General features: G+C 37.3%; 1 protein-coding gene across 6 annotated transcripts in view; it reads left to right on the plus strand.

The window, feature by feature from the left end:
* NBEA (neurobeachin) overlaps positions 1–18,432 on the plus strand; it is an 848,497-nt gene that overhangs the window by 128,910 nt on the left and 701,155 nt on the right. For all 6 annotated transcript variants that reach the window (XM_073341812.2, XM_073341823.2, XM_073341834.2 and 3 more), the window contains exons 2-4: positions 9,546–9,777; positions 17,557–17,657; positions 17,902–17,997. In XM_073341812.2, the coding sequence (XP_073197913.1) occupies positions 9,546–9,777; positions 17,557–17,657; positions 17,902–17,997 (429 nt within the window). The remainder of the gene's footprint in view (positions 1–9,545; positions 9,778–17,556; positions 17,658–17,901; positions 17,998–18,432) is intronic.

Consider the following 18,432-nt stretch of genomic DNA (forward strand, 5'->3'; position numbering starts at 1 on the left):
CCACCCAAATACCCAAGAGAACCTGCTTCAATACAGGAGAAAAAAATCCCCTCTGACTGCACACTCCAAGTTGTCACCTACCACTCCATACTGGAACCCATATTGAGATATAATTAAATAGTTACAACCTTTACTCAATGGGGACCACATCCTGAAATAAATCTTTGCTAAACCCTCACTTTTGGCCTTCAAACAACCCCCTCAGCCTCTCCAGGCTCCTCACCAGAAGCAAGCTCCCCACAGACCAGGACCCATGAATACAAAGAAGCACCATATTCTTACATAACTGATGCAAAACCTGCAGACACATCTCCACTACTGTGGTGATCAATACCTCCTACAATACACTTTTCAAGATCCATAGGTCCTATACATGCCTACCACAACATGTGGTCTGTTTCATTCAGTGCACTAAATATTCCAATATGTGGGTAAAACCAGATAATCGCTATGCTCTTGAATGTACTCTCAGAAAAATAAGGCAAAACACTGTCACCAGTCGGCCAATACTTTTCACAAAACAATCACTCCATACTGAACCTCTGTCCTCATCCTCAAAGGAAACCTGCACAGCACTGTCAAAAGACAAGCCTGGGAGCTTAAATTCATAACTTTGCGAGACACTAAGAGTCATCACCTTAATAAAGACACTGGATTTATGCCTTATTGCAATAATCTGTAACCTACTAACTCCCTTTTTGGTCCCATGGTTGCTGGGGTGTTAATGGGTCAGTTCAGTGTGAATGGAGTCTTATAATGTGAGTTAACTACTTATGCTATACAATTGGTGCTTCCTTGTATTTAGATGTGACAAACCTTTCTCAGACCTGAAGAAGAGCTCTACATAGCTCAAAAGTTTGACTCTTTCACCAATTAAAAGCTGGTCCAATAACCTGTATTACCTCATCTGCATTGTCGTTCAAGAACAATGTACTGAGTTGGGCATTGTTCCGACCACGCTGGTAGAAAGACAATAAATGTAATTGGTTTAAGACACAACTTTATTCAATTAACCTATCTCAGAATACCCAGCAATATACTGTATAGTGCATGTAATAATAAGATAATATAAAATAAGATTCCAGAAATGTCACTCAGTGTGTCACTGTGGCCAAAAATGTTTGTCAGTGTGAAGCGATGGAAATAGCTACAGGTGTGATTAAGAGCTCTTTTTGTTCAGTATATCACCAAGTTGAATCATCAGTGGGTTTTGTTGTCTGTAGCCATACCATTTTTAAGTTCTCAGCCATTTTGTTTTTACAAGATTACACCTCCACAGTGGATAGCTACAGTAATCTGTCATGCCAAAAGTCCTAGACCATTGTGGTATTGGAGGTAATGTAACAAATCACTATCCTTATTCTGCAACTAATTTGTATGCAAAAATTGTATTGGCTCTATGAGGGAGACTGCACACATAGTGGATTACTTCACCCAACTGCCACAGTTCTTCAAAACCACGCACACAACACATCCAGCGCACACACACTAACTCCAAACCAGCACAGTACATACACTTCATTTGCTACCTGCTCAAATCTTCCAGCAGTGTCATTGTCATTGTGTGTGTGTCACTCTGAAGCCTAGAATGTCTGTCTTTCTGAGTCAGTGTGAAGTGAGAGGAACAGCTACAAACATGTTTTTTGTTTAGTATGTCACCACATTTACTCATCATCACTGGACCTTGGGATAACCAGATGGAATGTTGGAGTCTAAAGGTTCTGTGGCAGTTGGAAGGTGATAGCTGTTACTCCCACCTTCTCTGATCAACTATGTGGGATAACAGAGGTGGTTGTATCTCCAGTCAGGAGGCAGCTGTGTGAACATACTTTGAGGAACATGTACAAACAACAACATTGCTCACTACAATATGGCACATGGAAACATGAGCCTCTTTTTTCAGGTTTTTTAATACATGATGAATTACAGCACAGGCTTAAGTTACTAGATATTTCCTTAATTGTTTCCACCTATTCTGGAGGACTGCTGTCAGTCCTTCTCCTTTTTAGCCTGGTCCCATCCCAGTGATGGGACCCTGCCATTTGTACTTCATATGAGGGTTGAGGGAGGCTGAAGAAAAAAATTGTGTATTGTCTCCTTGCTGTACCTGCCTTTATGACCACCAGACTCCTTTCCCCACCTTCCTTAGGGGTTGCTTTCCCCTAAATCTGCAGCCAAATCAGGTTTATCAGAGAATTATGTTCTTTCAGTAATGAGTGCCTGTCCTGGACATCTGCCACAAGGAAGCACGAACAACTGTCTTGGCTGCCTCTGCTGCACCTCTAGCCTGGTTCCCAAATATTTACCAATTTCTTCCTTAATAACAGCCAAAAACATATTTGCTCCTGGTTGGATAGGTATACTTCATCCTCCCTAAGTAACTTTGAGTGCCCGGTATGAATAGTACCAATCCCACTCAGTAGTGGATGAGTTTACCCAACTCCCTCATCATACACTTACTGACCTTATCTGCGAAATAGTTATATAATAGGAATTTATAGTGTTGGTATTGACTAATGAAATGCTCAAGGTTTATCTACACCTCAATAAAAGACCTGTGGTATGGCTGGCCCAGTCAACTGACTCAGGCTTGCAGGGCTCAGGCTGTGGGGCTAAAACTTTCAGTGTGGACACTCAGGCTCAGGCTGCAGCCCGAGCTCTGAAACCCTGTGAGGAGGGTAGGTCTCAGACCATGGGCTCCAGCCCAGGCCCGAATGTCTACACTGCAATTTTTAGCTTTACAGCCTGAGCCCTGCAGTCCTGAGTCAATTGACCCAGTCTCTGAGACTTGGTGCCGCTGGCTTTTTACTGCAGTATTCGGTAGGCCAGTTAGCGTATATCTATCTGAAACCACCCTTCTCTATCTTAGTTTGCCAAATTTGAGGTTTGCCATAAGATATTTGAGCAGGAGCCCGCTTTGTATAAAAGAGAGCTTCTGGCCGCATAGGGCCCTACCAAATTCATCGTCCATTTTGGTCAATTTCATGGTCATAGGATTTTACAAATTGTCAGTTTTACGGTTTCAGATGTTTACATCTGAAATTTCATGCTGTTATAACCATGGCAGTCGTGTCCCAAAAGAGGGTTGTGGGAGGGTCACAAGGCTAATGTAAGGGGATTGCAGTATTGCAACCCTTACTTCTGTGCTGCTGTTGACGGAAGCACTACCTTCAGAGCTGGGCAGCTGGAGAGCAGTAGGCAGCACAGAAGTGTGAATCGCATGGTGGAGGGAGGTCATTACTTTTTGACTATCCAGGGTCCAGTAGTCAGTCTGGTGCCCTTGCCCACAGCCAGCCCAACGCCCCTCTAGTCCCCAAGTTCTGAGCCTGGAGCCAGAGAGAGGCAGGGCTGGGGGCAAGGGCACCAGAAACTTTGTAGAAGGTGGGGGGGGGCCCACAGGCGCCAGACCACTTTTTAACGTGGGCATAGTTTGGAAGACAGGGTGGCATTGCCTCCCCCAACCCGGAAACTGTAAGTCTCAGGCAGATGCAAAGCAGCACTGATGGAGCTGTGCTTTGTGGTGATGGATCTGATAACTGTGATCAGCTTCCTCACTGTGAAGTGCAGCTCCTGTCCAAGGCTTGCAGATTGCGGGGGCAATGCCACCCCTACCCGCAAAGTATGACCGTGTTAAAAATGGTGGGGGAGGTAATGGCTCTCTAGGCCCTCCCCAGTTGCAGTGCTGCCCCGGGCTCCTGCTGTTTGCTGGGCTCCAGCTGCTTAGTCCTGGCTGGGCTTCTCCTGCAGATGCTGCTCCCAGGGCCAGGTCAGACCTACTTCCAGGAACATCCCCTGGCTGCAAGAAGCACCACAGCTGCCCCCTGTACAGTGACCCCTCCCCCTACTGCTGGGGAGCGATGCAGGTAGGAAGCGGGGTGGAGGTATGGAGGTTCCTGGCCGCTCCTATGCGTAGGAGCGGGGCTATGTGGTTGCTTCTGGGAGTTGCATGGGGCGGCCCCTGACCCTACTCCCTGGCTGGAGCGCCAGATCAGAGCAAGCCCCAGACCACGCTCCCCAGCGCCAGCAATAGAGAATCCATCACAACCCTTGGTAAGTTGTTGCAATTGTTAATTACTCTCTCAGTTAAAAATTTAACCCATATTTTCGATCTGAAATTGTTTAGCTTCAGCTTCCAGCCATTGGACCATGTTATATGTTTCTCTGCTAGACTGAAGAACCTATTATTAACTATTTGTTCCTCATGTACATACTTATAAATTGTAATCAAGGCACCATTTAACAAAGAAAAGGTTAAGCTAAATACATTGAACTCCTTGAGTCTATCACTATAAGACAAGGTTTATAATCTTTTCATCAATCTCACTGCTTTTCTCTGAACCCTTTCCAATGTATCAACAGTCTTGAATTGTGGACTCCAGAACTGGACACAGTATTCAAGCTACGGTCGTACCAGTGCAAATGCCCCTCACCCTCTGCAATGTCTGCTCTGTGCTGTCTCTAAGAGGCACAGAACAAATCACTGGTGTATGCTTTTTACACCAGTGAACACATTGGTCAGTTCTTCAGAAATAATAAATAACATTAGTTGAATAGTGTAGCCAAACAATTCTGAATTGTGTGGTCTTAAGGTTATCCATCTGTCTCAGAACCACAATCTGGGAATTAGTTTGCTTCCTCCTTTATTACTATTTTATAGAGTAGGATAAGCGACTATTAAACAGCGATACATGACCTTGATACAATTCAAGAGACTTCTTAATAGAAGCTAAAGCACTGGCTTAAATTGGATATTGACTGTTCAATCAAGACTCAAAAGTAAAATTATAAGTTTGACATAGGAGGAGGAATTTATTACATATATGATATAAAACCAGGAATGATTTATAATAGTATCATTTGATCTTCTATAAGGGTTTGTGTCCCACCCTTTTGAGATATACTTTAAGGTCGCTGACATTTGGTTTACTTCAGAAATTCTCTTTTGGAGCATGTGAAAACTGGGAGGGAAGGAAACGAGGATATTTGGTTTCATATAAACATTTTGTTTCATATAAATACTTTGTTTTGATATAAACCTGGAATAAATGTAAAAAATGTTTGGGAACCCTAAAAATTAGGAAACTTATTTCAAGGCAAATTAAAACTGTTTGTTAGTTATTTTGTTCCTCTAATCTAGTATCCTGTGTTGAAATGGCCAGTACCAGGCGCTTCAGAGGAACAAACAAGAAACTGCAGTAGGCAGTTATGGTATAACTTGCACTAAAGTTTTTTCTGACCCCTGTAGGTTGGCTTATGTCTCTCAGTGCAGGGTTTATATATTCCAAAACTCAGGTTTTGTTATTTACCACTGTAATTTACCTGGATAGTCTCATCATCTCCATAAATACCCAATCTTAACTCTTCCTCCTTACATATTGCCTTTTGTGGTTAATGCTCCTTTTTGTTGACTCTCCATGTTCTGAAGGATGTCTCTCTGGCTACAATTACCTCTTGATCCTTACCATTTTAGCTACACTAGTTTACATTTTGGGTTCCCACTTTTTTTTTTTCAGCCTGTATTGGTATGTTTGTGTCTCGAGACTTTCCCCCCGTCTTAACTAACATTGATGCCAAATTTCAGGATTTTTTTTTCTTTTGACTTTAGGGCTTTTTAAAATTCTCTTCTCCCTCCCCACCCTTTTTTAATTGCCCCATTTATAAATTTTTAGTGTTATTGCTAGTTTTTTTATATCTTTCCTCTGTCGACTGGGATTAATTTATTTAAATCACCAACAGGGAAACCTTGATCTAAATGATCACTTTTTATCTTGTTTTACATTTATGCTTTATTTTCCTAAAGAAAGGTTGATTCTCATTGGTTGGCAACAATTAAACATGTTGATGTGCAGCTAAATATAGCTTTTACACAAAATGGTACGTCTTTTTGCTAACCAGGAAGATACTCCCTGTATCTATGCACATTCATTTAAATAATTATGTACCTTAATGTAATTTATTCATATTCTTATTTTTTTATCTTAGAAAATGGTGAATGATACATTTCTTATTTGCTAGATGATGATTTTTTTTTCTCATTTGTTTAGCTCTGTTTGGATGGAAATTGCTATCTCTGTGCATTTTAATTGAATTTCATTTAAAAATTGGTTTTCTAATTAAATAAAACTACCTTAAATTTATATACATAAGAAAATAAGTTTATCAAAACACATTTTGCTTTTAAAACTGACTGACTTATTTAAAAAGGGAATATTTGTAGTTAGTGAATTAGATGGATTGCTTCTGTCAAGTCCTTCAGCATTGTAGAATTAGTAGATCTGATCCTTTCACACCTAGATTTTTGTCCATACATTGGAAGAGGAAAACAAGCTTTCCTGCTTTTTTCAACTCCCAACTGGTTTCTCAACTTTAAATGGGCTAATCATTGAACTGAATGAATTGAATAAACTGAAGTGAAGAATACATTTTCTCTGCACCTGTAGAAGAGGTTACCAGTGTCAAATGTTAACTTAGCACTTCAGTAAAGTCTGTATTTTCCACTGAATGCATCCAGTGAAGTGAGCTGTAGCTCACGAAAGCTTATGCTCAAATAAATTTGCTAGTCTCTAAGGTGCCACATGTACTCCTTTTCTTTTTTCAGTAAACTCTGGTTTCAGGTGCTTGGTCAACTGTTTCCAGTTCAGTAGTTTTACTTTCTTTAACACGTTGCTGGCAAACATACTGCTTAATATTTATGTAATTTAAATAATTATAATATTTAAGTTTAGGCCTTAGTATAAGTTTTCATAATTTCTAATAGTTTAAATAGGTTTTTAAAACAGAAAAAATGTGTTTAAATTAAACATAAAAATAAAATTTTAAATAGAGATTTTTAAAAATTATTTTACTTTCATCATGGATTTTTATCCACCCTGTTGTGTTTACTGTTACTTAGTGATTCAGGTATGTTTACCTCTTGAACCAATTCCTGCATATTTATCAATTTGTCTAATCAAATAATGTGCATATTTTTCAATAAAAAGTTGTATGCCAACTTATAATGTGTATGCATCTTTTTCATAGCTTAATAATGTATATTTATATACCCGGTTAACATGTCAAACTGTAATATACTTAAAAAGTCATTGAGGGAATACTAAATTATTACTGAACTTTGGGAAAATAGAAAAAACATTGTATTAGCATGGATATTTGAGGAAAAAGCAAGCAAGTTGAACCATCTGCTGCCTTTTACACAAATAAATACATATGCAGTCTTCTGTCCAAAAAGGTCTTCCTTTCAGGTGTACTCTGTACATCAGCTAAAGGCAGTATCTTGTCTTAATAATTGTAGTGCATAGTCCAAATTATTTGAACCCAATAGAAGGCTTTACATTACCTGCCTTGTCAATACTTTAAAATGCAGCACATTTACTAAATCCTTGTCTCTAAGATATTGCATGAACAGAAATCATTTGGATTTTTTATAAGTAGAACATGTTTAAATGCTAGGGATTAAAGTTATGTGGGAGCACTGTTGCCTTCAGCTTCTGCTGAAAACAAAGCAAAAGAGCCCTCTCTTCTCCTTTGCTTCTGTAAGCAGAACGTCCCCCCAAGCTCCCCTTCCTTCATGACTAGTGCAGTGAGAATTTCCCCTCTTACTGCAGTTTATTTTAACCACTGTGTATTGCTATGTTGCGTAGAAATTAGCAGGTACAAACTGTCCAGTGGAACCAAGTGTTCAATAGTGTTTGGCGTGATGAGAAAATTTGAATCAATGTGAACTGTACAAAGCTATTTGGTCAAAGAGAATGTTAATGACACTTACTCATTATTGTAAATTATTCTAATACACAACGCTAATTTACTGGAAAAATCCTCCACATAGGATACACACGTGTTACTACTAAGTCAGAAATAGCAAAACAAACCCACCGTTTTTTGAGAAGTGCACTTCAGTCTTTCATATGACTATTTCATGACTCTAAAACTGTCTCCAGAAAAGTGCTTCAGTTTTTTTCTTTGAAAAATATGATCACCTGAGGCATCCATTATAAATGATTGCTTAAATTCTAAGTAATTACATTTTTCACGTTCATTTAAATCTCCTAATAAACCTAAAATTCAAATACTAATAATAATTGAAGCAACAAATTAATTTGAATGTAACTTGGTTATCTCTAGAGTCTAAATTGATAGTCAACTGATTTATCATTTAGTAAATTCTGAATTATATCATTAGAATATTTTAAATTGGTTGTTAAATTGGAAACCTGCGTGAATCACTTTCAGTAGTATTAGTCAGGTCTGAGGATTAACAATTGTGGATGTTGGGGCCAAAAGTAAAGGAAAGAATACTGAATATGCAGGATGGTCTACCTATGTGAAAAAGATGTGCTTCTTTCATACTGGCCACTTTAATTATTATATAGTCTGTAGGCTGTGGAAAGTGCAGAATGTTCTCAATCAAACCCTGAAAAGTTAGATTATCATAAAATTGTTCCCTATCAACACATAATCACTGAAAGTAAGCACTTATCACAATCACATACTTTTAAAAATATCTTTCATTTAACATATAGCATTGTGCCTTAAGACTTTTTGGTTTTTTTTTGCTTAGCAAATTATAGACTATATTTGGCGTCTTTATAAGGAAATATTTGTATTTTCAAGAATCTTTATTGTTACTGGGTATAAATAATATGTCTAATGTTCTGATCTCTGAGTTGTTTTGTTCCTGGATTGAATGAAGTTTTCTGCTGCTATAAAAGAGGAGAAAAATTCTGAAAAAATGACAAGTGTTCCTTGTTTGAGTAAGATCTCTTTCATGGATTGCCTTTTTTCAGTTATGTAGGCAGATATTTGCAGGTTGGGGTGAATGCACTTTATTTTGGCTATATTTGGAGCCAAATAGGCTCTATCCATTTTTTGTTCAGTTTTACCTACACCCCAAGTAATTTTGGGATCTGTTCAGAAATAAAGCTCATTGGATTGGAATTTTCTACATCAGGGAGTCTCAGAAGTAATGCATTGAGTTCACATATCTCCAGTTTTATCCTTTGAGTAAGCAACTTTCTTTTCCAAGAGCTGCAGACAGGTGTGTGCTATTATTTGAGCCAATTCTAATGCTGCTACTTGTGCACTTGTTTGGTGGAGTCACCCTTCCCTTTGAGTGAGTTGGTCTACAGAGGATTGCAAAGATATTTTGATTTCTGAGCCAATTCAGATGCTGCTATTCTTGTACTTCTGTTTATTGGAGTCAATCTGCCCTTTGAATTAGTTGGCATAAGGAGGACTGCAGAGAGGTTTTCATTTCTGAAAGTATGCTATCCAATACTGAGGGAAAATTTCAGTTAATTTCTTATATGATCTTAGTGGCCATTGTGCTTTTGCCATCTTGATTATCTTCGTGATCTGTTGCCATTGAGATGTGAGTTTTCATATCAAATTTATTTGGATTGTCTGCCTTAACACTCAAAAAGTAGTCAGTATTGGTTGAAATAAGGATCTGTAAAGCTGCCAGCCAGTTCAGACACACTGCTCAACTCCTCAGTAAGACTCAAATTATATATTACAAATACTAACATTTGTTTTTTTTTTCTTTTTAGCTGGTTGGTGGAGAGTTTGATCTAGAGATGAACTTTATAATCCAGGATGCAGAGAGCATAACGTGTATGTCGGAGCTTTTAGAACACTGTGATGTAACATGCCAAGCAGAAATCTGGAGTATGTTCACAGCCATTCTACGTAAAAGTGTCCGTAATTTACAGACCAGCACGGAAGTTGGCTTAATTGAACAGGTACTGCTGAAGATGAGTACAGTGGACGACATGATTGCAGGTATAAATTACTGATTGATATGTATAACTTCAGTGTTCCTGAACACTCAAGCGTTGCAAGCCTAGTCATTATTTACATTTCACAAGCAGTAAATTATTTGATTATTATTGATACTGAGTCAACAGTACTAAATCAACTTTATGTAAATGTAATGGGCAAAGATTATAAAATACTCTTGTTTTAGAAGTAATGTTGAAATAGTTTAGTTAGTATGCACAATTCTTTTAAAAAGAAAATAGATGACTGCCTGATCTTAGTGATAAAATAAGACAACTTTCAATATATCTCATAAGAGCATCTCTGACACTTATTCTCAGTTTCTACAAATATTAATTGCTATGAATTGTTATAGTAAAAGAATTGAACCATTATTATGGCCCTTTTAAATAATAAATAGTACAATTTTTTTATATGATTAAAAACCAAGAGAACACTAGAAATGTTCACATTTATTGAATATTGTATTTTTGGACTGTATTAAGCATTTTTATTTTAGTTTCTATGCTTCAATTTTTGCCTGCCTTTTAAAACATCTGTGCTCTCTTCATAGCCTCTCTTGAATTTTCATGTTAGATGGCTTTTCAGTTTTTAATACTTTTTTTCTTAGTATTCCCTATGTTTCCTTCTACTGAAACATAGCATACTTTATTTGCACATCTATGAGAACTCATGAGAGTCTGGGATTACAGAAGATGTTGCCTGTGTGAGGCTTCCAATTTATTCATACCCTCAGTATCTGGAGATTATTCCTGTTTTCTTAGTTGCAAGTAATCTGAGATACTCTGGTTAGAAGGGTAGGCTAAGCTTCCACTTTTAGAATGTGATCAGTAGGATTTACAGAAGTAATTTTTCACTCATTACAGTTGTTGGGGAGATGCAGGAGAAATTCAAAAGGCCATCTTGTCTTCAGTTTAGGGTTAGCTTTTTCATCTTATGTATTTTAGTACTGTGTTTGAGAGTAGTGTAATTGACCTAAAAAATAGTGAAATTTTTGAAGAGTTGAATAGTTTTTCTTTCCATAAATTCTAGCTGATTTACAAATAGTTGCTAAGTGAGAGGATATATAGGTGGTTATTTTATTTTTAGTGCCCAAATATGTGCTAGCTGCTTTACAGAAGAAGTAAAAATATGGTACCTGTCAAAAGGAATTTTGAGTCTAAATATAGATGAGATTCCTTAAGTGAAGAAGCTATAATCAAGACAAGAGTTGGGGAAAGGATGATGGTAACAGCAGTGTGAAAATGTGTTTACTGAGATTTGTGCATCTTGGTGGGTTTAGTAAATATCAAATTGTATGTAATACTAAATCTTCATAAATGGCCCCATTTACTCTCTCCAGAGTAAGTGCCTTTGCGAGGTGCTTAGCATATTTTGGGTCCTTATAAGTATGTTTTAAAATTGTAAATGATTTGTTCTTTTAGTCTGTGTGAATTTGCTGCTTATAATTCAAGACTATACATCAAATAATATTGCTACTAAGTAGCAGTAATAGATACCCACTGCTAACATCACTGAGAAACATGGTGCATAGTCTTGTGCCCTTCAAGTAAATGCGTAAGCCAGTAGATGATCCTTGTTCTGTGGTGTGAAGAACTACATACTCAAGCAGTAGCAGATCAATATAGTCACACAGCCAAAGATGCACCATTACATATGACCTGTGACCAACCTGTCAAACTATTAAAATGATACACAAGGAAAGGGGCAGTCAAGTTCTACCTGTAAAGGGTATTATTCTGTTAAAACTAACATTATGGTTTTTAGACTGAAACACATAAGAAACCAGTGCAATAACTGTAATGTGCTCACAAAACCCTGCTTCACTAAGAAAGCAAACAAGCCATTGAATTTTCCACTTTCCAAATAGTCTCAAGGGTAACTCTGATGAGGCACATGTAACTCTGATGATGCCAACATCATAGGGAAAGAGTAGAAGATGCCTAAGTAACTGAAGATGGCAGAAGACAGTGTAATATTTGGGATCCAGAAGCAGTTGGGAAATCAAAGATCCATGAGTTTGCAAGTATTGATAAAAGGCTGGCATACCTCATCAGTAAAGGGAGTGGATGCCTACTCCATTAATTTTTCTAAGAATGCTTTTTCCTGCCTATCAGCAGCATTTCAGAGAAGGTTTTTAAGAGAGAGCTTAGGCAAGTTTGCTTTTATCTCTGCTCCTGTGAAAGTGGAAGAGTGGAAACTACTCTACAGATCTGATTACAAGACAAATTGAGTATCAGAATTCTGATGGCACTGCAGCTCAGAATGTATGTCAATCACTAGTAAAACCCCTGTGTATGTGGTGTTCAATTCCTGTTCACAATAACTCTGCTGGACCCTTCATAAGAGAGCCCTATGGGTGGATGAGTCACCTATCAGACCTTTGAAAGAAAGGAACAGAGACACCGGAGTTAGTTGCTTTGCTTCTACTTCTCCAGCTTCTGCAGATGTTTCACTACCACCTCATGGTCAATAGTGGCATTGGCAACTAACAAATCAAAAATGAATGAACATTGGTGCCTAATAGCTGATCATCACCAGGAGGCTATTGCCTGACAATAACCAGTGCCTTAAGGTAGGCTGATACATAGGGGTCAAGGTTGACAGGATGACTCCAGATGATGCCAGAGCTGCTTCGCTGCAATCATTCCTACCCACTTTCCTAAAATGGTGAGGTGAAAAATGTGGTGGTACAGTAATTGTTTGTTTCCTTGCATTCAGTGAGGATCTTTTGAACATGGGCCAAACCATAACTTAGTTCTAGGATTTGGTTCCACTCTATTCCAAAATAGTCAGTCTGTCAGTGGTGGGCCTAGTATTTCCAAGCTGGCTTGTAAAGTACAGGTATCCTTCTTGCAACTCATTAACTGTGGCTCTGTCTCTCTCAGTACTTCCTGAAATACTGTGATCAAAGTTAGGTGTAAATCAAGCAGAACAGATTGTCTACATTGTGTCATGTTCAGACAGCAATCTACGTAAGTCTCAGTTCACATTCTCTATATACAAAATGGCTAGAAAATACTTCATAGTGGGGAAAAGCTGACTTCATTTGAGTGGAGCCAATTCAGATACATGAGGTTGCCATCTACTTGAAGCATTTCATGTGCTGAGATTTTGCAGATGCTGTGGCAGAGGAAATAATATCTTAATCTTCATGACAGCTTTTGCATTGGAACGCATTTCTCTGCAATCAATTGCATTGAAAATTGGGATGACTATCATTGGTATTTGTCTCTTTCCCAGAAACTTTGTTTGTCACAGGTCATCTGGATACCCTGACAATCTAAAGATTATACTACAGGAAGGGATGTTGATCCATTTTATGAGTGGTTGAGGGCAAAAGATTACTATAATGACCAGATAGATGATTGGCAGATGGCCTTAACAGCTATAAAGTATTTTCCTTCAGAGAACTTAGAAAACTGAGTCCCTAAATTTTTGGGTAAGAACTAATGAAGCAAGTCTTCTGACCCAATAGTTTCTTTAGATAGTATATTAGTAATAACAGCAAAATCTGAATTGGTGTTTGCTATCCTAACTTGTCATGCAAAGTACAATTTACAGTTGCCTTTTCTTCATTGAGACCTATTTCCTCTCCAGGAGCTTAGTTGTTATGCTGCAGGTGGTTAGGATGCTTGAAAGTTGATTGAATTGAATTTTGAGCACTGAAACAGTAACTATTTTAAAGCGAAGTTCAACTAAAGTTGCTCCCACCAAATAATGCTATAGAGGCAGCTGGGCTGTTAACAGAAATTGTTCCTGGAAATGCATCCATTTGAAAATTTTGGAAAACCTGATTGCCTTATTAAGTGAAAGTTAAACTTCACAGCCAGCTTGTAAAGCTTGGTTACTAAACTTAAGCTTTACACGATGTTGTTCCTTCTGAAGTTGTGTTGCCAATGCCTTCCATGCAGATGATCTATGAAGGGAAATGCCATGTTATCTCTTGTCTGATGCTATGCTCAGTGTTACTTCAGAGACAACTGAGCTATGTTAGTTTTAAGCTGTTCCTTACATGACTGAATTAAGGTTCTTTCAGTTGAGTTTAAAGAGTAAATGTAAAATATTAAGGACAGTTAGGGTTGCCAACTCTCCAGGATTGCCCTGGAGTCTCCAGGAATTAAAAATGTATCTTTTGTTAAAGATCATGTCATGTGATGAAACCTCCAGAAATACATCCAACCAAAATTGCCAACCCTAAGCACAGTTTGACAAGTGTACATGAGGTGGCAGTTACTGCAAGTAAAACCTGTTACATTAATTGTTTGAAATGCATTAAAATAAGGAGAAAAGGTTTCTCTCCTCCCCCCATAATTTCATTTTTATAGTTTTATTTACAAAACGAGACTATAGATACATGTTAAACCTGTGTGGTATACTTATTATGACTTCGTATCACATAAAATGACAAGAACCTCAGAAAAGCCATGCTTTTTGACATTGCCATTCCTATATGGTGAGTGGATTAGTATAGTGTATATATACTAAGTATGGATTAAATCTTTTCAGACAAGACTCGTGATATGCCGTACTAGGATTTATTAATCAGAAACCAAGAAAGAAAAAAGTTAGTTTTAACTTCAATTATATCAAAAGAAATTAATCTAATTTAATCTAACTCTTTGTAACTGGAGCACGTAGCAAAACCAGTAATAAAAGTGGCCCAAGAGTTTGCATTTTAAGGGCATTCTTCTTTTGTTTATTACTTACAAAGTCCTGGGCTTGAATCTTTCAGTGCTTTTTGTTCAGTGTGAATGTGATGTTGCTGTGTTTTTAAGTTTGAATAAAAACACTTCAGCCCAGTTTGAGTAAAAGGGGAGCAAATAATTTTGCTATTATAAAAAGCAGCTTTTTTGAAAAGCTCTACTCAGCAGCAGTTTGAACAGAAATGTGAAATTTGCCATGGAGTGTGTCCCTGGCTAGAACATGTATTTTGATGGTCCACTGAAGATCTGTTTTAATTTTGTGATCATAAGGATTATTTAAAATATACTCTGCACGTGTGTAGTAACTTGAATGAAAAAGAATTTTTAAATTTATCCCTGTTCTGTTGGAGGTGTGATAACATAGGCATTGAAGATGAATGGAATTTTTAGGGATCTTCTGCTTTCTACCAAATACTTCCATATTACACAATTTCTTTTTCTATTTAAAGGAAAAAACCCCTCAAAGTGTACACACACATAAAAAAAGAAACAAACTTAGAAGAAGGTTAAGGTTGCAAAGTGGAGTACTCAAAAGTCAGGGCGAAAATTGACTTGCAGTCTCAACTCTTCCCCTTTCTGCATATTCAGCGTGTTACAGTCCTTAATTACCAGATCAAATGCTGCTGTTTCCTCAGGACTTCTGCCACAGTCAGGATGCAGGGTGGATGGTATGCAGTGAATGAGGCAGAACATTGATAGGAAATGGATGTGGACTCCCATTGGATGAGGAGATATCACACACATCATCACTTTCAAACTAAAATATTTTTGATTTTTGTTTTCCTTCAATAAGCTCTTCACAAACAGACCGCACACACCGACTCTTGCAGGATAGATTTTAAAAAAGCCTCTTAACCAGTCAAATGATTTATCCTACAGGCAGGGAAAGGAAAAAGAGATCATTATTATTATTTCTTTTATTTAAATACTTGGGAGGCGCTTGGACCCTATGATGAAAGTTGCCATAAGTGCCTAGGTGGTTTTTTTAATTTTTATCTTCACTGTTCAGTGGGTGAACTAGTGCTTCATGAACTGTCCGCCATGCAACCTGTGCACTAAATGAGGCTTCATTCACTGCATGCTCCAACTTGCTCACTGAGAGCTATAATCTGCTCTTTCAGTGGTACAAATTTAGAGCAAATCCAGTGGATTTACTCATAGCACATAGTGTGGGAATTACAAATAGAATTCACTTCAAAATGATGTGTGGATCTAGAGGACCCTATTGTAATTACTATGCACCAGTGTACCATTCAATCAGAACACAAGAGGAGGGAGTGGTTCTGTAGAAAAAAGTGTGTGATCCTGTAATTAGGATACAGTCCTATAACTGTCTCCTGAAAACTTTCTAGGGGCTTTCCTTCAGAGTCCTGTATCATTCAGTATGCATATGTGCATCAAATAAGATAAGGTTTTTAAAAAAGGTACTTGTGTGCACATGTTTCAATGCTGTTAGAACATTGGGAAATCATTTAAAAAAAACATGCTTATAGTACAATATGTAAACTATTCTAACTCAGACAAATCAAATAGATATTCATTAGACCTGTGAAATCACACATCTCACCATTTCCCAGACTGATTTCAAGTTTCTGTGCCTTCCTGCTGATGTATAAGAGCAGTTTTAAACACAGACAAAACCACATTTTTAAAAGAAGGTTTCTTTCACTGCCTACGAACAACTAAATGACTAAAAAATGTTCCTGGATAATTCCTGGATACAAGATCTGAAAAATTTCAGCTCAGAAAGTAAAAGTTTGGTAATTACGAGCAACTGAAAAAGGCTAGTTAGAGAAAATGTTTATCTTTTAGCTATAACTGCTCCTGTATCCTCCAGCTATAATGCAAAATGTTCTGGTAAATTGAAGGGAAATATGGTGAACTTCCTTAGCAGCTGAAAAGATATGTCCCAGGCAGCTTTCTGACCCCAAACCAACCATTGGAACAGAGTAGGAGAGAGGTGTCCTTTGGAGATAAGGAAGAGAAAAAAATCTGAGTTTTTTTAGAACAAAGAATGTTATGGAGAAAGATGTCTGACTGGTGAATGACCCTGGGGATCTAGAAGCATGTCTAAAATATTGGTGGATAAGGGCACTAGTTTGCCTTAATCTGTTTGGTCTGAATCCTCTGTGCACTGGAAGCTGCTCCTTGAAATTGTAACAGCTTTTGTGTTTTCTCTCTGAGGGCCAAAACTTATACTATCCTTCCTCCTGCTGTGATGGCATCTGAGGACACTAATAGCAATTCTTAGAAGTATTGGGCTTTGAGGGAAAGCAAAGAGAACATGAAAAGAACCAGGATTCCCCAAACGATGCAAAACCTTAAAATGAGCATAAATATTTCATTTTTTAAAAGTCTAAAATCTATTTATTAATCTTGAATGCTATTTTCTCTGAAAAGTGAATTTTTTTGTTCCTATTATCTGTATACGTTTCTCGCATTTTGAAATGCTGTAATGGACAATATGTCATCTATTAATTATTCTATAGCAGTTTTTGTCACTTGTAGTGATGGACTTTAGCAGATCCTCTTTTCCCCTCATTGTTTGGCATTGCATTGTGGTCAAATCTAAAGTTTTCATACTTGGGTACCAAATTAAAGAAGAATGCAGAGAAATAAAATTGCAAGATGACGTAGCAAACAGTTCAAAGAATGTTGATGTGTACATCTTAGCTCTCACATGCTCGAAACATGTTACTAGAATAATGAGGAAACATCCTAAAATGTGCAATACAATGGTGATAAATATTCAGCAATAGGTTCCTAGCCTATTGTGATAAAACTGCAAACATAGGATTGTTTCTGTGTACTTATTTACTGTTTTGTTAAAAACTAGAAATTCTAGAAATGGGCATGTAATCATATGTATATTTTAAACCTAAATGATGTTATGGGAAAAGTGGACATTCTTGAATTAATATTTTGTTATACAATCTTTAAGGTCACAGTTTGATTTTAACATTTGTGAATAAAGTTTACTTTTAATGAAATTGCCATTTTCAGCTTGTACTTGCAAATAATTTCTGTGACAAACGGTGTAATTCAGAGTTCAGAATAACTTTATTTTCCTTTGAAGATCTTCTAGTTGATATGTTGGGGGTTCTTGCCAGCTACAGCATCACTGTCAAGGAGTTGAAGCTTTTGTTCAGCATGCTTCGAGGCGAAAATGGAATCTGGGTAAGCTGTGGCTAGATAAAGTATTAAGTGTCGGTGCATTAGTGCCTGAGGTTAATGTAAACTGTCTCTAGAGGCATATGAAATTGAATTTTTTATGTTAATTGAATTACTGTTTTAAAAGTTTTTAAAAACAGTTTTAGAATTAATTTACCGGTTTGTTTGAAAACTATCCAGTGGCTAATAAAGCTATAGAATATCATTTACTGGTTGCATTGACATTTCTACAATTCTGTTGTTTTAACAGCCAAGACATGCAGTTAAACTACTGTCAGTCCTTAATCAGATGCCACAGAGACATGGTCCTGATACCTTTTTCAACTTTCCGGGCTGTAGTGCTGCAGTAAGTTTTTAACCAAAATGCTTCTATTTCTGGGAATAATAAAATAACTGTCTTGTATGCATTACTTTATCGGGTTTGGATATCCTTTTTAATAAAGAAATGGGGAAAACATTACCCAGTATAATTTTTCCAGAACAGACTAGGTCTTGGATGTTCAGGGAAGCTTGGCATAATACTGAGGTGATACCATACCCCAAGGTACTTAATGTCAAAAGTAAAAGGAGATTTTTTGTATGAGATGGATTAGGAGAGGAGAAGTATTGTGGGGAAACATATTTTTTAAATTGAAAGTTTACAATAATAGTAAATGATTAAAACAAGAGGCTGATACTATATAATTAGAAGTGTGTGTGGTGTGTGCGTGTATACATGCTTACACATTTATATTGGTGATAGCCCAGTTCTAAATTTTATCATGTGCCTTTAACTGCCTCA

The sequence above is a fragment of the Lepidochelys kempii genome, chromosome 1 (assembly GCF_965140285.1).
Source record: "Lepidochelys kempii isolate rLepKem1 chromosome 1, rLepKem1.hap1, whole genome shotgun sequence".
Lineage (NCBI taxonomy): Eukaryota > Metazoa > Chordata > Testudines > Cheloniidae > Lepidochelys > Lepidochelys kempii.